The sequence below is a fragment of the Dipodomys ordii genome, unplaced genomic scaffold, assembly GCF_000151885.1.
Source record: "Dipodomys ordii isolate 6190 unplaced genomic scaffold, Dord_2.0 Scaffold64, whole genome shotgun sequence".
Lineage (NCBI taxonomy): Eukaryota > Metazoa > Chordata > Mammalia > Rodentia > Heteromyidae > Dipodomys > Dipodomys ordii.
Window position 1 is genome coordinate 7,265,959 of NW_012267280.1, and position 19,791 is coordinate 7,285,749.

A 19,791-nucleotide genomic window follows, 5' to 3' on the forward strand; every position below is an offset into this window, starting at 1 on the left:
GGACGTGATCATGTCTGGTCCCTGTGGGAAGTGGAAGAGTGCAAGTACAGAAGTGAGCAATCCTGCGTGGAACCCGGGGCCCGTGGGGGCGGGGGCTGCAGGCAACAAGAGCAGGGGAGGAACCGGAACACTGGAAAACAGAGCACCTCTGGGCACCCAGCTCAAAGGCTTCCAGAGGCTTCTCCTGAGGACCCTGGTCGGAGTGACGGGCAGAGTGCGTGTCGGGGTCAAGCAACTCGGAAGTGCTGTGTATCTGGGAAAGAGATATTATTTTCCTGCAAAAAAGTGGCTCTTACTTCAGGCCCGACCTCCCTGGAGGAAGAGCGCCGATGGCAAGTTGCTGCGCCGCCATAACTTATTGCTACAGCTGAACCAGGCTCTCCTGCCCAGGCTGCTGGTTGTCTGGAGCCCCCAGGCCCAGGGAGGCAAGGAAGCGGGGTGAGGTGAGGGCTCCTGACTGTCTCCCCACCGGTGGACCTACTCAGCTGCACTTAGTATTGCTTTATTCTTGCCGAATGAGGGAGAAGTGGGTTTTCAGTGGTCATGAGACAATGCTGGCCACATCCATGACAAAACAGTTCTCAGGGTGAAAGTGGGCTAAAGTGAAAACCCGCCCACTGCTCATAGCGCTGCCTTGGGTGGTTCTGACTGGCTGTGGCATGAATAATAAATAACATTTATGTACAGATTCTAGTTTTCTCTCTGGGGAGGATGTAATGGTAGACTATTAACAGGTTTCTACAGGAGCCTGTGTGGGACAGCCTGGGCCATGCCCCCTGCACTGAGAGGAGTCCTGCATGAGGCGGCAGGAGTCAGCTTCCAGATATGCCTGATGGTGTCCTCGGCCCGGAATTTGGGGCCAGGTCCCACTGGGCCCGTGTCCCTCTGGCACATCACAGGCTTCTGGGCAGAATACTGCTGCAAGAGAAGACCAATGACACCAGGTCAAGCTGGCATAGTGCGCCGGCAGGGAACATGCCAACACGGTACCCTGGGGACCAGCTGGCTCAGGACCCAGGCCTGCCAGAGGCACCTTCCACCCCTCTGCCTGCAATGGGGCCCAAGTGCACCTCCTGGAGCCGGGGGTTGGTGAGAAGTTCTAGCAAGAGGGTCAGCCCAGACACAGTCATGGATGTACGTTCAGAATGAAGTATTTACAGAAGTACGCGTGTGTGGTGTCTACACACTCAACTGAAAAGTCCGAAAGGCAGACTTTAGTCAGTCACCAAACTTATTGCTAAGTGAGGTACTCAAGATGTCAGCAGAGGGGGATGAGCGCAGCCTGGCCTCTTCCGTGACGGTGTGATCGTTGCTATCTGCGCATGATGACAATGTTCTTCCATCCCGGACGTCGCCCCGCCTGGCTCACCTGGTCACAGGTCCTCAGCTCACAGAACCAGTCAGCCTTATAGATTGGTCTCATCCCAAGCAGGGTCATTCAGGTTCTTTAGAACCTTCCGCACCAGCTTTTCCAGGTCTTTGCGGGCCCTCTGCTCCTCTTCCAAAGACTTCTTCATCTTTTTGTTATCCTGTAAGCCAAGCAGACCACGGCAGGTTCACGATCCTCACAGCGCACTGAGAACCCCTGCTTGAAAGACTGCACACTGTGACAGCATGCGCAGGCCTGGGGTGGGGTGGGGATCTGAGAGCAAGGCAGTGTGGTCTGCCTGGCATTGTATTCTGCCACTCCACATTCCCCCCCCCCCCCACTCCACTCCCGCCGACAGCCCCATCACAGCGAGAGGACAGGTCCCGTGGCTCTGGCTTACATGTTATAAACCAATGAGTCTTGACAATGTACTAAGACAAAAGGGCTATGAAGAGTGAAAGGCCCAGCTTTCACCCAGTCTACTCCACATTTTTAATTCTCCAATAGTTGGATAAGGAATGGAAGCAACAGCCAATGGACAGGTGTGAAAATTTTCCCGGGAGTGAAAGAAGGCATAGGGCACAGACTGGGGAGGAAGCAGGACCCAGGACATGAGAAGAGCCGGAGCCAGCGGTGGTGAGGGCTGTGCGGGGCCTCAGGCTCCCAGCACTAGCCCACCTCCCCTGAATCTGGCCTCACCTTGCTGGTCATGGGCACACCCAGCTGGCTGTGCACCTACCAAGACTCACTTCTGAGCCAGGCTTCTCAGAATTCGTAACCAGACAACATTTTATGTTACATTACTATTCCAACATGTAAGGTGGTTTATAGATAATAAAATAAAGATACAACTAAGTCACTTTAAAAACACATTTGCGCCAGGTGCTGGTGGCTCATGCCTGTAATCCTAGTTACTCCAGAGGCTGAGATATGAGGTTCAAAGCCAGCCCAGGCAGGAAACTCCGTGAGACTCATCTCCAATAAACCATTAGAAAACCAGAAATGGTGCTGCAGCTCAAGCAGTAGAGCGCTTGCCTTGAGCTTAAGAGCACTGGGAAAGCACCCAGGCCCAGAGTTCAAGCCCCACAACTGACAAAAAACAACAAAAAACCCACATTTGCTAGTCTACTCTTATAGAAGACCAATGGCTTTCCATGCCAGATTTCTAAAAGTTACAATGTCTTTTTGTCTTTTCTCCCTTGTTTTTAAGATGGAAATCTAACAAACGCACCTGTCGTAACTCTTGTACTTCATCCTTTAATGCATACACAGTATCGACAAGGCTCCTAGAAGAGGAAACAGAGCGAGCAGGTGAAGTGGGAGGCTCAGGGTTCTGCCCTGCTCAGCCTAACTAAATCTAGCCCAGATGAACACCAACAGGCAAGGGTATTTTAGAAGTGGTTTCCCAGCCTCCTCTGCAGACCTGGGGGCAGGGGAGGGAGGGAGGGAGCCTCACACAGAAGATGTCTTACTTTTCCTCCATCACTGTCTGACCGTTACTTTTAGTTTCTTCAACTATGATTTTCTCTTCTTCTGGAAGCAGTACTTGCGGAGCAGATTCTTTGCGTGAACCTAGGGTCATTAAAGAAAAAAAAGACCTCAGTGAATGTGACAGCAGAGGCCCGGAAGACAGCTACTCAACTACATTGTGCTTGCTACCATGGGACTCCAGGGTAAAGCCCCCTACCCTCCCCACTCTGCGAGCATGGCCCAGTGCGGCTCGCTCCCCAAGCATACAGAGAAAGGAAACATCAGCCTTTTTGCAATTTATTAAACTTCAACTTCTGAGTCTGAATAGCAGATTTAGCATTTCAACAATGTAGAAATTCAAGGTTCTGACCATGTTGCCTACATACTTAACCCATTTAAGCCGTTATATTATTCCAGGAATTTTAGGAAGACATACAAGACCATATAGAACACATACATTGTATTTATAAATTAAAAAAATCTGGCAATTAGAAAAACAGCAACATCTAAAAATAAAGGTATTACAGCACAAGTTCAGGAAAAGTAGTACCACTGTGTTAGCTAATGAATATTTTATACCCTAGCATCTGAACATTTTTCTAAAAGGAAGGAAGCGAGCTGTCCAGTGTGGCAGGAATGCGCAGGCTCATCAGAAGGAAGTCGAGACGGCTAGGCACTCCAGCCAATACCCAGCACAAACGCTCACATGGGGCAGCCTCTCGGTAACACTTCAGAGGTCAATTGTATCCCAAATACTCATTTTAAAAGGAGAGGGAAGAAAGCCAAATCTTTCTGAATAAAATGAAAAATCCTTGCTTCAAGTATATACATTGTATACCCATTACCTGACTCATGTAATTGTAATTTCTCTGTACATCACCATTATAATAGCAACTTTAAAAAAGATAGGATTAAACTTTAAAAAAAGAATATACCTTGTGATAAACACTTGTATTTTTGAAAAAAATATTTCAGATGTGAGTTGGCAGGAGGATATAATCCACTGTGAAATACAAGCCCTTGATATGGAGCTGGGCTCATTTAAATACCTTTGCTTGAAAAGCAGCACACACCTGTTTGAGGGAAGCTGGAAAAGCATGACAGTGGCATCAGCTTGGTTGCTTATATTTCTGGTGTCTTCCCAGAGGCTGTCAGGTCTAAGAAGGGCATTTGTGTGTCCTTGTTGTACAAAACCTCCGAATGCCACCGGCATTTTAAAGACAGGATGTGAAGGGCAGCTTTATGAACCGCCCCCCCCCCCCATGCGCCAAGCTGACGGCAAGGGCCCAAACATCACTCCCGGGAAGCGCTCCCAGACACCGGCACAGGCGGCGTGGCTGGAGGTGCAGCATGAGGAGGGCAGAGCCGGGCGGAGCAGACACCGCCGTTCTGCCGGGCAGGCGGGGAGAGGGCCCTCATATGAACAGCCAAGCACACATCTGCGTCACGCAACAAGAGCTTCACGAGACTCACGTTTCAGTGAAAGAAGGACTTTGTGTATGCGGACAGTAATGTCAGTCTTCCAATCAAACTCCAGTACTTTCTGTCAAAGCCTAAGGAGCAGGTGTATCTGGTGTATTCACAAGTTTGTCAAAGACTACTTGGATGGCAGCCCTCCGCTCACACTATAGAGGGGTGGGGGATGTGGTCCATCCACGCCTCAGGGCAGGGGGGGGGGCTTCAAGGTAGTTCAGGGAGGAACACTATTTTAAAACCACCGCCTGCTCCTAGCAACAGGCCCCTCAGAAATCTGTCCAGAGGACAGAGCTCCCATGGAAGACCTCGACGAGGCAGCACAGCCGGTCCTGGGCTCGTTTCCTGGTGGGTGCACGCAGCACGACACGAGCGCGCGCGCAGCATGGGAGCAGCACCATCGAATGCTCCTGCGCCTCCCACGCGTGAGGTGTTACCTGTCTCGCAGAAAAATACGTAAGAGACAGGCCTTTTGCCACATGTGTAGAAAACCAACAGCTCCTGGTAGAGAGGAGCCAGCTGGGGACAGTGCAGATCTGCGGTTCCCACGCATCCCAGTTAGCCACTCCCCCACTGTCCGGCTCTGGGCCCCTACTGCAGATAACGGAGTCAAATCAAAAAAGGCATCAGTGGCAAAGTTACAGCCTGCAATACATTTCATCAGAAGCAGCAGCAAATGAGATGGTGTAACTGCATCACAGGCAGATTAAGTACTACACATTTCAAGTTTCTCCCACTCAGCTAGCCTTGGGATAATCTGTTTCCATTATCTGCCTCCAAGCCAGTAGTGTGACAAACAAACCTGCCAGGTGACAAAAGCAGTGTCACTGAGCAGAGAAGGGCTGAGGAGTGGCTGCCAGTGGGGCCAGGCATCTCATGCCCTGGTGACAGGCGCCCTCTCATCACTTAGCACTTCTTAATTCATTACTTGTGAAAGAGATCACAGGAGCTGTCATGTCAGCAAAGCTGTTCTGGGAGTGAACACAGTCAGTGTATAGCTATCTCTTACCCAATGGATTCTTAGATACAAGCTTCAAGTTACAATAAGCAGCATCATTAATTTAAGGAACTATAAAACTCAGCAAAGACTGGCTAGATCTTGCTTTTCCAAGAACTACATGCTCAGTAGTGGCACAATAGAACCCAGGGACTGAGAAACGTCATTGGTGGTTCTGACTATGAGCTAGGAGATCTGCAAATGAGGATTCTTAGTCCACACAGCTATCCAGGCCTGATTTCAATATCTTCTTAGATGACTAAAAAAAAAGTATCTCCTTTCAGAACAGAAATGAAGGAATATTTATAAACCCTGGTGGATTATAAGCTGACTACATCTTTAGCAAGAAGGCTTTCCAAAGCAGACAAGGGTCTCAGCAATTACTCAAGTACCTTCACTGAATCATCTAGTCTGGAAGAAGGACCGCATTTGTGATGGCTCAGGACAGCAGAGATCTGTATTTCTTAAACCTGGGTGTTTTAGGGAGACAGAGGCAGGCACTACAGCATAGCACGTCAGGACATGCTGAGGAGAGCTGTGCTTTTTGGAGATACACAATGCACCTTGAGAAAAAACAGGTTTTGATCATGTTTGCCATACAAATACACACAAAGCTTCACAAATCCAGCCCTTCAAAACCCATCTGAAGAAGCTTTCTTCCACCTTGAGAACGAACAGCCTGCAGTTCTCTAGGCAAATCTGATAAACGCCAAACTGGCCTACAATCCAAGAGTCTGTGAACCACACACCGAAGGTGCGTCCCTGCTGTGAAATGCAACAAAAATAGACACCCAGCAGCAGTTCAGCACTTCTCAAACATGGAGCCTTCAGACCTCAGGTGTCTGAGCCATCCTGAGTGACGGTGCCACACAGCCACCATTAGGGCCACTCAGACACCCCTGACTGTAGACCTCACTTTGAAAAATACAGATCTAATCAAGGAATCCCATTTTACCAATGCAGAGCCAGGGCCCTGATGTCCCTTCTGTGCTGCTTACCAGGGCCACAGCAACGACACATAGCAGCTGACTGACTCGGGGTGACAGGGCCCAACTAACAGACCCACGGCATGTGTGTCTGTCTAAAACCAAAAACCCAAGAACAACCTAAGCTTCTCACAACGGAACATCGAGTGCCCGCCTGGGCAGCAGACAGACATGTTTGTGATGTGTCTTCTTCAATCCATGACTTTTCCACAACTGCACCAATTACACTCAACTGAAGCAATAAGTTGTACACAAAAATCCGCTCCCAAGTCACACAGGCACCTTCCTTACAGCTGAGAATGAGTCTGCTCTTCCTTCCTTAGAAAGGGAAGAGCACACAGCATCTGCTTAATGTGGACACCAGTGCCAAACTGCACCCACCACAAGGTGCTCTGTTCCTGGGCTGAGATTTCTCTTGAGCTGAGTGTGCACTTTGTATAACAAAAGAAAAGAAACTGACATAATAAAAACTGTACCAGAAGTTGTGGGTTTTCTCACTTGTGCACAAACACTGCAGGGACAGGGGAAGGAATGCATGAGCAGTGTCGTGCCTGCCTAGAGCACAGATGCCTAGAGACAGTCCTAGTTCTTCTCTGGCCTGGCCTGTCTCAGGAAAATGCTGCATCTGAGCAGAAGAGCTAAGTCATATTGAACTACAAACTACACTATTGCCCCTTCCCCACATAACAAATATTGAAAGTCACGGGCTAACAAAGGCAAAATTTATTTCAACTGTACATAACAGGTGTCTTTTTTATATATATAAAACAAACACTTCATTGCCATATGCAACCACAAACAATAATATGCATACTGTACAGTACAATGCAACATTCAGATATACATCCAGTTGAGTTTTCGATGGCACTCATGTACTAAAAATGGCTTTTCCCATTCACAGATAAAGAGCACAGTCATAGAGGTTTTTCAGGTCTTATACCACTATATACACACTACCGTGTTTTGGCAATTTTACGCAAAACACATAATTAATATAGCTTATTAAATACTTCTGGTGTGTGTGAATTTTGAAGGGAATACTGTCCGGGCCATCTGCAAAGGCCTGGTGATGGCTTAGACCTACCTTCTAGCTCAGTCTTCATCCTTCTGTTCTAAGAGCAACTGTGCAGAGACCACAGAGCTGCATAAACATAAGGTACCGTGTCAGCAGGACTACAGTTCCACACAAGCCATGTCACCTCTGCCACTCAAGTGCCATCTTCTGGGCTGTGGCACTGCTACTTCTAACCAGGTCACAAAAGCTAGTGGCGTCAGACACTCAAAACAAATGTAAACAAACAACAAAAGAAAAGGTCAGGCTATTATTCTACAGTGAACCTAGCATGAACAAAAATCGGTGTCAAATGGTTCTGATTCGTACAAAGGGAGTGGTGGTGTAGGTGCCATTGATGTGCCTCCTCAGACCAACGCTGGCACCTGGCGGGCAGCAGCTGTGCCGCACACAGCATGGAAACTGGCCATCAGCACGGATTAAGTCCCAAAGCAAGGATGCTCTGTGCAATGTTAGAAAGGACTCCCACTCGGGGGAGGGGCCAAAACAAAACTCCCTTCCCCATCACATTCATGATATTGAATAAGCATATGAACCTCACAATTATACTTTTCAGTACTGCCATTTGCTATTTGGTTGAATCTACACAAACCTCAACTCTTCCTGGAAATCAATACTGGGTGCTAATCTTCAAAGATTGTTCTTTGAATTTATTTATACTAGTTGATACAAAAATACAAAATCTCCAGTGGGTGAGAGCAGTTCTGTAGCTACTAAGGACAGACAGGAGTCCAGAAGGAGCAGCTGCCGCCCCGCCCTGCCCCGCCCTGCCTCATCCCAAGGCTCCTATGCCACCCTGTGCCATGCAGATGCAGCAGCCCTCCCCACGGGGGGGGGGGGGGAAGGGGGGGAGGCACTGGCCAGGGTTCACTAGCACCTCTCACTGGCAAGCTGCAGGATCCCGCCCCAAGAAAGGGTGATATTGCATCAGAGAACGCTCTGTGCAAAGGAGACACAACACTGAAGACATGGGCGTGGCCAGGAGGGCGGGTGGTGAAAACAGCTGGAACGGCAGCCACGCTGAAGAAAGGAAAAAACGTTATTCCCAATTTACTATGGCATTCTGTTTCTGAAGCATGTTTCAGTGAATACTTAAAATACAACTAAAGGTTCCATTTTAACAGCAGAGCATGGGAGAGAGAACACAGTTCTGCCCACAGCAATGACCAGAAGTGGGGCTGTTGCTACGACTGAATGCAACTCATCACATTCAGTTCTTTCTCAAGCAGGGACTGGCCCAAGTGACACCAGTGAAAACTCCTTACAACAAATCCACTTCCTCAGGTGAGTTACATGGTAGCCTCCCTATGGATTACAATGAAGCATTGGAGTAGTGTACTACAGGGTTGCTGTAAATGGAGTTTCACTGCAGCCGGTTGCTGAAAGCAACGATGTGCACATGGCTTACAGAGAGCTCAAGTATGGATGTCGGGGGCAGCCAGGCCATGACGGAAGCCAAGCACTTAGCCCAACACCTCTGGACCACAGGAGTTGGCACAGAGTGGCACAGATTTGTTGGTTTCATGTAAGGGCAGCCACTCAGGCAGTGTGGAGAGATGACGAGGGCACGTCTGGGCTGTGGCCATGAGCGAGCTCTCCTTGACAAGGGAGAGCTCCTGCCCGACAGCCACTGCACAGCACCTGCAGGGAGCAGCATGGGGTGTTCGACACCTGGGCACCTGTCAAGGCCCACGCACCCTTCTGACCAGGCACCAGAACAGCCAGCAGACTGCAACTGTGTTGCGTTTGCTACAAACATTCCTCTCACCGTGTCCCCACAATCACTCCATCAAATGCACATTATACATAAAAAATTTTAGTCCCTAAAGGTAAGGCCAGGGCCCCTCCGTGCTGCTGGCATTTGAGATTGCAAACCTGTGTGGTTTTGGTATAAAATATAAAAGTGTCCATACAGCTACATCCAAAAAGAAGTGTAACAGTTGCTACACTGAAATTAAAAAAAAAAAAAACAACAACAATTTGGAAATTTTATAAAACAACTCCCTTGGGAAAAGCACCCTGGGCACAGGCTCACGGGGGCCCCCTCTCCCTCCAGCAGCAGCAATTTGAATGTGTGCTCAGACTGGCAATGGAGCCTCCGCCAGGTACAATGGGAAATACCAGGAACATTCTTAAAAGTTGTTAAAATATCACATAAAAGAGACAGGAACAGCAAGAAACATCTAGGAAAAGCAGGCTGCGATACAACAAGCATTGGTTAAGAAAAGCTCAGAGTGCATTAGTTCTGGTGAGAGATATAGGAGCAGCAGCTCTTACGAGATGCGGAGCCCATTCTGTAACTATGGGCTGTCCATATACTGTCATACTCAGAGTCTTCCGAGAGGTCTGAGGGCTCCAAACGAGAAAGGCTACTGCGACGACCCAAGGAGTCTAGACTTGATTGGTCGTCATCAGCCAAGACGTGATTATGCATCAGGTCAGTGCCTTGCCATGCTAAGACGGGGGATGGAGTGACAGGTGCAACAGGCAGAGGTGGGATGAGGAGGGACGGACAGGAAGAGCCACAACCAAGACATGGAACAAAAAGCAAAAGGTGATGGGAAGAGAAGGAAAAGAGAAAACATTGTTAAAAAATGGCAACAACGCTTGTTTCCCCTCATTTAAAAGGCTGGGTCTTAATAGCACAGCCCTCAGAACAAATAAAGCACAACCCTTAAAACAGAGCTAGAGAACTTCACCCAGATCAGCATTTCAAACTGGCCTTCATAAAGATAAAAAGAGAAAGTTCTACCTAAGAAATAGTCTACAAATTAAGCCCATGTCCAAATGATGATCATATACACGTTTAGCAACTAACCTACTCTACAAACAAATGGTTTTATTTAGAATACTATCTATAAAAAGTACCGCTTATGTGGCCAATTAAAATTATTTCCTATTCAATAAATATGTATAAATATGTCAAATGCAAAATAACTTCAAGTTTTTTTTTACTGACTTCTTCAATTGTCTCTTTGCCAAAATATACTATATAACCAGCAGGGGCCTAAACTTACCTTACTGGTCTAAGCAGCATGGACACGTCTACCTGGCTCACAGGGCCAGCCAGGGCTCAGCCTGTGGCACAGAGGAAGTGGGAAGCTGTGTTCACAATGCTATCACCCTCACATAGACCCTTTATGCTCAGGAAGACAGGTGTGGGCTGGCAATGTCACTGTGCTAAGAGGACAGAAAGCAGTAGAGACAAAATGGGGCAAGGGCCTCCCGGAGGGTGCTAAGCTGTGATGGTGAGTGGCTGGCCATGGCCATCAGTCACATGTGAACAGAGCCTTGATAAGCTCTTCCTGGACCAGAGGCACAGACCATTTTTACTGGGCACTTAATGTGGAAGAGCGTCCAATGTCCACCCCCTCCACACGCCATGACAAAATCCTCAACTTCTTGGCGCTGGGGGTACACATGTGGAGTTACTGACGTGCCTTGGTGGCACATGTCCAAATGTGACTTCTGAGAGCCCAAAGCAAAATCCCAGGCACGGCCAATGGGAAGAAGAGTGTGCCAAAGGTGGGCGGTGCACTGCTGCCCCTCAGACAGCCAGCAGCCATGCCAGCCCCACAGGCGCTCACAGACCTGCTGTGCCCCACCCCTCACACAAGACTACTGCGCTCATATCCACTTCAAGGAAGCGAAATTGAGATAGCCAATTTAAAACATCTCAATTCAAAAACCCTTCAGAGATTGATGGCCACATTTTCAGCCTATTACTTAAGATGGCATCACTATCAAAGGAGGAAAGAAAGGACTTTTAATCACAATCATCTGACTTAGAAATCATTGCTTCACTGTACACACATATATTCCAGTTTGCTTGGGCACGTGGGCCTTGCTCCTTCCTGGTGCTGATGACTAACTACTACAAATAGATGCTTTCCCCAGAGAGTGAGAACTGAAGAAGTCTCAATGTCATAGGCAGAAGATGGTGCAATGCTGGGAAAATACTAGAAATGGTTTGAAACTTCTGGATGGACCCACAAATTCTACATGGGCTCTAACTTGCCATTCCTATCCATTACCATCCTCTCTGCAGTCACCTTTAGCAAAGGCTAAAGTCACTGAAGAGCCTTCACACACGCACGTGCTCAGTTTAAGGCAAGGCATGACCCTGGCCTAAGCTGCCTTCCTCCCTGTAGGTGATGAGGAGGGAAACGAGCGCCTCACAGTCAGAGGAGTGGAGCCAGAACACACCAAACATCACAGATGTGTCCATCATATCCAGTTCTCAAAAGCAAAGGAAGAGGACCACTGAGGCTCAACTGGCCACAGGAGCCAAAGGGTAGGGGCTGGGCACCGCTCCTGGTGGCTGCCAGGCCCTGCTGCCCTCCCACCTAAGGGGAGATGACTACCAAGTCAATCAGTTGTTTACTCCCAACTTTTGAAGCCTCCTTCTACCCCCGGCCCCAACAGAGGCCTTATATTATCTTTTGGGCAATTCTAGGGATCTTTTAAACAACAACCAGCCCCAGCACTGCTCCTTTGCTTAAGCGTCTCCTATGACAGTCCCGGTCTTCAGCATCCTCACCTTCCTACGCACGATGCCATGATGCTACCTAAAGAGGTACAGCGGAGACCTGGGGTCCTCTAGCTTGCCACTTCCTAAGCTCCAGACCCACTACCCACCCCAATATCAGCCACTAAGAAAGAGTAGCTGTCTCAGAGCAGGACGTCACCGTGACACTTACTGGAATTCAGCGTCTGCCGCGTTTTGGCGCTTGTGCAGTAGGCTTCGATGACTTTCAGAATCTGGGCGTCTTCTTCTAGGGCAGCTGTGCCTGTTGAGAGATGAACGCCTGTCACCATCCTACACTCAGTGGGAGCTACACCGCCAACTCACCAGAGAGCAGCCGTGGGGGCCCAGAGGCGCAGGTTCAGTGGAACTCACTGTTTGTCAGGGAACTCATCTCCATTCACAAGTAGCGAGTACATCCAAAAGGATTTTCATTTTTGGAAAATATATTTTATTTGTAACTTCTCTGGCAAAGAGTTAGTAGCCTAGTTGTATACTAATCCATTAGAAAAAAAATCTGCCACACACAAACCGAAAACTGGGTGAGAGATAAGGATAAGTATTTCATAAAGGAGCAGCAAAGACAATAAGAAATACTCTCGCTAGAAAAAGAAGAAACAATCAAGTATCCCATCTTTACAGCTGGCTGCTGGACTTACAGACTGCCCACCCAATGACTACAGGCCTACCAAGGCACACTGCCCCTGACTCAGCCGGAACTCCATCTACTAGGTTCAGGAAGCCCCAGTCAGACTCTCCAGATGATGAGTGATCTGGGCAGTGGGAGACCAGACAGCCCCTCGCCAGCAGGCAAAGGCCCATACAGTCAGCCTATTTTCTGTGTTTTCCCCTTTTCATTTCTTCCTTTGCTAGGACACAATCTGGATATATATTTTTTAAAGCTCTAACAGAAGAAAATGAGAGAATATAAAGTTCTTTATAGCTGTATAATTAAGCCTCAATATAACTTACGAGTAAAACAAGCCACCAGATAATAGTTTGCACTGCCAAAAGTTAAGTCTATTGGTAAGCCTTAAATTTCACTACCTGGGCCACTAAGCACTCTCCTTCAGACAAGAGCAAGCCGGCCCTGCCCAGGGACCACTCTCTGGGTAGCAGAGACTCTGTGGGCTCAGAGATGTGTTCTACAGGGGCATAGTCTGGCTGCTATAACCACCTGCCCAGTTCAGAGGTGGAAGATCAAAGATGTAAAGGCAAAAAAGAAGTACGCTGCTGCGCTTCCAAACACAGCCACACTGGTGCCACGCCCGATTACAAGGGGCAGTGGCAGTGGCTACCAGGAGGACACCACCGCTGCTGTGCAGTGGTACTGCTGCAGACTAGAGAAACCCAGTGCCCACAGCACACAGAGGGCCCCAGGCAGGGCCCCATGCAGCACAACGGCTTTACCACTCAAGGTCTGCTGAGCACTCAACACGCACCACTCGGGGCTACTTGAGACCCACTTATGAACCACACCCTCTCGGCCCTGCACCCTCTGCAGGGCTACGTGTGAACCACTTATGGATCATCCACAGTCCTCCTGTCCCCACCCGTTGGGGGGTGGGCAGGACAGGGGTGCAGGTACCCCACTGTTTCATCGCCAACCCCCCCCCAAACACCCAACTTAACCCAAGCCAGCCTTCCCAGGGTGTCAGAACCACATGTCCACCTGATGCCACCTCACAAAGCAGGTGACAACTGGGCATGTGGCAGCCATGGTCTGCACATGCTGCAGGATGGACACTGTATGCCATCCCTGTCCTCCATTTGGGATGGGGGCAATTTTACAACATCTTCTGGCTTTGCCACATGTCCTCTGGGGCCACAGCTGAGCTGTGCTCTGTCTTCACAGCCAGCCTGTCATTCCTACCAAGGCCCACATCCCCAGCAGCACCCACATCACTACTCTTAACCCACTCAAGGCACCCACAGGTATCTGACCACCTGCCCACACTCGGAGGACACTCTCTACGCCCTAAGCCATGGAGCTTCCTGCAGCCCCCCAACTACAACCTAGGCCCAGATCCTGGGCTGTCCTTCCACTACCCCCTCCCAGCAGCCGGCAGCACTCCCCAGACCACACATCGAGGACGACCCCATCACAGCTCTTCTGTGTCATCCGACGGCATGTAGGCTCTTGAGGTCAGGGTGTTCTCCTCACTCACACCCCCGTCCCTCATGCAGGCACAGAAGCATCTACACATGGAAGGTACATGGCAAACAACTGCCATCCCTACAGTCCACCCACTGTCCCCTATCTGACAGTGGCAGCTTTCAGGAGCAGAGTAGGTGCTGCCAGACACCAGAGACCCTCTCACCTTGAGAAGGGCGGTCAGAGCCTCTCACCCAGAGAGAGGACGGGTGACCCTGGCACACTGGCAGATGCCATGAAAGGTGGGTGCTGTGGAGATGTGCCTCCCATGAGGAGGAAGGCGCCCTGTGAGGCTTGCAGCAACCCTGTGGTGCAGGCCTGAAGCCCAGGCTAGGCAGGCACTGATCTGAGAACTGCTACCCCTCTCCCCCGCAAGTAGATCATCAGTCATCCTCAAGTTCTGCCTGAAATGCTCTCTCATGAGCCTTTTAAGAAGAACACCTGAAGTGTCTCCATGGGTATGAGGAGAATGCCAGAGGTACAAGGCCCATCTGACCCTCTCTGTCACTGTGAGTCACTGGCTGGCTGGCAGCCCCGTCCACAGTGAGGGGTCAGGCCAAGTGAGAGGCAGCACCTCCTACGGTGGTGCTTCCCTTCAGCCAGACATCCATCTGCTTGCTGTATCCTTTCTCCCAGATAGGGGCATGGAAATGGTGGGAAGTCTTTCCATTCCATCTAGAAGCTCTATGTGTCCCCAGGCTGTCAACTGAGCACCCATATGTGAGATTTCACTATGAGAGCCACGTGTGAACCTCGAGGTGGAGCCAGACATTGCCTTATGCCCGCCCCCGAAGTGTGACAGGGAAGAGGCCCAAACTCCAGCATGGAGACAGCTGGCTCAGGCTGAAGGGGAGAGGAGAGGAGAGGGGAGGAGGGGAGCCTACAGGCAATCACAGGACCGTGGCTGAGCATGGGGAGAGCAAGAGACACCCCTACCTCCTTAGTACAGAACCAGCCCTGGCCTGGCTGTCAGGTAGTGATCTGGACCAGGTGGAGTGGGGCAGGCAGATCCTACAACAGGCCACAGTCCACGCACATGCTGCCTGCCTGCCTGGTTGCCAACGCCTCGACACGCAGGCCCTACTTTTATCTAAACCCCCTGGAAGGCCACTGATGACATCCTGTTCCCAAGCTCCACCGTGACACAGAAGCCATGGTCCCACCCATGCCTCGGTACTCACTCTTCCTCAAGGCAAACTCCTCATCTGAAGGCTTCCGCTCCGGCTTGCGCTTGGGCAGCAGCTTCTTCATGGTCTTGGGGCTCTTACTAAGATCCTGAGGAGACACATAGAACAGAGCTACCATGGAGCCCCAGGGTACTGCTGTGGAGGAAGAGGGCAGCGTCGTCTCCCGGCGATGCTGCCCACCTCGCTCACACAGCTGTCCGGCACTCATCCAAAACCCAGAGGAACCTTTTGCCACTGGTCACTAACACTCTTGAAAGCCCTGGCTTAATGTCCCACGGTGCCACCCAGCAGAATTACTCTGGCTGTGGGGGAGAGAAAGGTCAGGTGTCACGTGTACTCTCCTCCCATAGGAATGATAAAAGACCAGAAAACCATGGATATTTTGTGAAAGGGAAGTAAAAGCTCTTTAAGAAATACGTGGATGGGAAGAAGGGTGCCCTGGAATGGAGGAGGGTAAACAAATGCAGTCTTTAAATTCAATGCACATTTTGTCAAAACTGAACTGCGCAGCCTGCCTGCTGGGGAGGATGGGAGAACAGTGGATGGGGTGACACTGATCAAGATGTGCTTCACTAGTGACCTGACTTTTGGAATTGTAACCACTGCATACAACTACTTAAAATTTTAAAGAAAGAAAAAAAAGAGATGAAGCCACAGGAAAAAAATGAAATGAGTTGGTGAGGACGGGCTCTGAGCACAGAGAAACCCAGTAACCCAGTACTAAGGCTCGGGGCTGTTCTGCGCCCCAATTCAAGTGTATGCGTGGTGAAGAGGGAGCAGCCTGGCCCCTCTTAGCATCCATTAGTCACAGACAGGGAACGAGGCTGACATCCAGCCCATTTCAATTTTACACTCAAAAAAAGAGGTGTGCTATAGCTATACAGTATGTCAGACCCAAAGCAAAAGGGAACTGAGTCTGCCTTGCCTGTGCCCCAGAGAGCCTGTGTACACGCTCAGGCAACATTACCTGGCCTCAGAGCCAGCCAGGCTCATGGGCTGCGGACAACACTCCAGGAGGCCTCAATTCTCGGCAGCCCCTCCCTGCTGTCGTGAGGGTGTGGGGGCTGCTCCCACCTGGCCGCAGTTAGCCTGTGCCCACCACCGTGCTTCCTTCTTGCTCTGCCTGCTTCTTTGCCTAACAGTTTTAACCCCAGCAACGACATCTCCAGTTCTTGCTAATACCTCACTATGTGTGCTAATACCTTCACACTATGTGACAAAGAATATGCTTGAAGCAATTGCCCACATTAAAAAGCTTCCAACCTGGTATGTGACTATCCTGGACAAAAACAATATCCACCAGGAGCAGAACCATGGAAGCTGATTCATCTTTCCTGAGTGTTTTTTCTGTACTACAGGAGGGGGAGAGGCTGCCCAGCGGCCCTACTAGCATGGTAGGGCCAGAAGCAATGAGGGTGCACCACCACACTCGCACTCCTGCACTCACCCTCACAGATGTGCATATGAACTTGCACATGTGTCACACTCATCGCCACACTGCTCACACTCACTGCAAAAGTGCATACTCATGGCAGTGATGGGCTTTCTTCTGCATAAGCAGGCATAGGTGAGAGCCCGGGAAGCTGCTAACACCATTTAGGCACAGGAGCTGCAATGTACTGGAACCTCGCGTGTATATAAAGCTGGGCTTCAGCCAGAGCAGCAGAGGCAGGAAAGAGATGCCTTAAGACTGCCCTCACAGTACTGGTACATGTGCTCTTCCTCTCAGACAATGGCAGGCTTCCTGGACAGATCCCTAGCACAGTAAAAGGGCATGCATAAGGAAGGTGAGGCCCTCACAGCCACAAGTTCACAGCCACCACAGGCTCAGCCACGCCCATCTCCAGCTCTCCCAATGGCCTCCCGACAGGCACCAGGAGGGCATCAATGTGCTGTGCAGACAGGCCCCTCTGGGCACTATCTGGAGGCCTTGGAGCATTGGCATCACCAGAAGGAAACAACAATAGACTGAGGGTAGGGCCTGTACACAGTTCTGAAGAAGGCACAGAGAAACATAGGACTTCACTTCTGAATTCACTGGACGCACAAAGTGACCAATCTATAGACCCTGGCTCGCGGCATGCTTGTCGGTGGTCGGTGGTGTCTGGGTGGCTGAAGGGTCTCACCTCCTTGTAGCAGAGGGCAGCCGAGGGCCGGAGGGGAGGCGCAGGCCGCAGGCAGCTCAGGCTCCATGGCTTGGGGGTCTTCGGAGGCTCCAGAGGTCCCCAACTGATGGTGGTGTGCGTGGCGCCATGGTGGGAGGGGTGGGGGAGCGTGTGGTACGTGGGCGCCAGCGCCACGGGCTTACTGTCTGCGTGCTTGCTGGATGGAGGGATGGGGTGGGAGGGGAGCTGTCGGCACAGAGAGTGAGAAAAGCAGAGACGGCATGAGACTGGTATGGTTGCTGCACAAGAACCCGATCACATCCAGCTTTGCCAGCAGTGGGTTTCCAGTGGGCACAGGCCACCCTCCATTTCAGTGATAGCTGGCTCTGGCTGTGAGAAGCAACTCTGCGCTGGGGCTAAAGGCCAGTTCCCCAAAGGCTACATCTGCCAGACAGGAATGTTTGGGAAAAGGTTCACCACTGAGCATAAACCACTGAGTATCATCATCAGAAGTCCATACAAGAACAGGCCTTCACAGACGGAAACTTGAAGGACAGTTCTTCCAGTCACACTTAAACTACCACCTGGTCATACCGGGAAGGAGCGAAGCTAGGGCCTGACCACTGGGCCAGAAGCAGGGTAAGGCAGGCAGGGCTAGTCTTTCTGGCACTCAGCAGCCAGGTTCATTTCTAATGGAGGCCTTCATATACAAAGGGCTGAGAGACTGATAAAGAGCCATCTACCCCATCATAAAAAATTGTATCTTTAAGATAATCAAGATATTCTCTTAACTCAGTTCAATCTAATTTATCAGAGGTATGTTATTAACATTAGGTTTGTATTCCTGTACATCCTCAGAACATTTCATCACATTGCTAATGAAACAAAATCTTAAAGTAGCCAACATTCAAAATGAAACACTGGGCCCCAAGTGCCTCATGGGGCAGGCAGAGGGGTTCTGGGAGTCCACACCTGGTGGAGCCATCTTGCTAAAGGTGTGACAGACCCCAGAAACAAGGCCAAACTCCACCACCCCCACCAATCATGAGCTCCTAGATAGGAGCTAGCTGCTATTGACCACTACTACACAAAACAAGCTTTCTCAAACGAGGTAACTTACATGCAGAGAAAGTTGTGTCAAACATTGTCTGACTTGTCCTCATCTAAGAAAGTTATAGGAGTATATTTGATGGGAAAATGAAAATACATTCAAATTGGATCCCAGGCAGAACAGAGAGAATCCCAGAGATGCTCCCAAGAGCATGTAGAGCACTTCAAATGTGGTAACTGAGGTAAGCATCTTCTCCCAACCCTCAGGGACTGCACATGCCCTGCTGAAGGGTACCAGCCTAGCACCATTGCCTGACATGAAAGAAACAATGAAGTACAGGCCCAAGTATACAGCAAAGTCTGCCCAAAAGAAAACTATACTTTCAGGCTGCAACTGAAGATCTGAATGAGAAACCACATACACTGCCCTGCAGACATGCTTCAGGCATATCTACAGCCCCTAGGTAAGTGGAGTTTCATGAAAACTAAACATCTACAGGGATTTTTATGTAAGGAGAAGTGTCTAGAGCATGGCCATTTGTGTGGGCCAGCATTAGTTCTAGCCTCCACCTGCTGACAGAGCAAGAGCAGGAGACAGCCATCTCCCAGCTTCAGCTTTGGGGTAAATGTAATGATGACCCTTCATATGAAGACAGGAAAGTGAGCCACAAAAGCAGAAACTGTCCTACTAGTCTAATGAAGACGGGAGGAAAATTAAAGGGAAAATGCCTATTAAATCTTAATTTGTTTTTTTTTTTGGTTTTTTTGTCGGTCATGGGGCTTGAACTCTGGGCTTAGGTATTGTCCCTGCGCTCTTCAGCTCAAGGCTAGTGCTCTACCGCTTGAGCCACAGTGCCACTTTGGGTTTTCTAGAGGTTTATTGGAGATAAGAGTCTCACAGACTTTCCTGCCATCTAGGGCTGGCTTTGAACCGAGATCCTCAGATCTCAGTCTCCTGAGTAGTTAGGATTACAGGCGTGAGCCACCAGCCATAATTTGTTTTTTGAAAAGCCCTATTGAATTTTAACTAAAGAGGATAATGTTAAAATAATTCAGCGTCTATTTCTTAATCACAAACAGTTCAACGAGGCCTGGATTTGGCTGTTGATTTGAAATGCTGTGTATCTTTAAAAAAAATCAAAAGCTGTTGGGCTTTTTATTAATTGAAAAATAATGCCTTTCTTAAAATTAATGTTAAAATTAGATTGTAATGTCTTTAACACAAATCTGGTTGCCTTCATGATCACAATTTACCTTTTAAAAAAAACCCACAACATAACAAATGTAGTTAAAATTTTCAGAAAAACACTCCCTATGAATTGAGTGGTCCTAGGGTGTTGGTGGGCACCCCATGATCTTGGGAGTGGCTCTGAACAGGCTAGCAAGACACCCCACATCAGTG

The 19,791-nt window shown here is 49.5% G+C and overlaps 1 protein-coding gene across 1 annotated transcript in view; it reads right to left on the reverse strand.

Moving 5' to 3' along the window:
- Positions 1 to 221: 221 nt before the first annotated feature.
- The window catches only part of Arhgef7 (Rho guanine nucleotide exchange factor (GEF) 7), an 87,347-nt gene continuing 67,777 nt past the window's right edge, over positions 222 to 19,791 (reverse strand). The window contains exons 15-20 of the mRNA XM_013022723.1: positions 17,361 to 17,585; positions 15,229 to 15,322; positions 12,068 to 12,157; positions 2,842 to 2,941; positions 2,601 to 2,655; positions 222 to 1,529 (exon numbers count right to left, since the gene is read on the reverse strand). Of these exons, the coding sequence (XP_012878177.1) occupies positions 1,407 to 1,529; positions 2,601 to 2,655; positions 2,842 to 2,941; positions 12,068 to 12,157; positions 15,229 to 15,322; positions 17,361 to 17,585 (687 nt within the window). The 3' untranslated portion in view covers positions 222 to 1,406. The remainder of the gene's footprint in view (positions 1,530 to 2,600; positions 2,656 to 2,841; positions 2,942 to 12,067; positions 12,158 to 15,228; positions 15,323 to 17,360; positions 17,586 to 19,791) is intronic.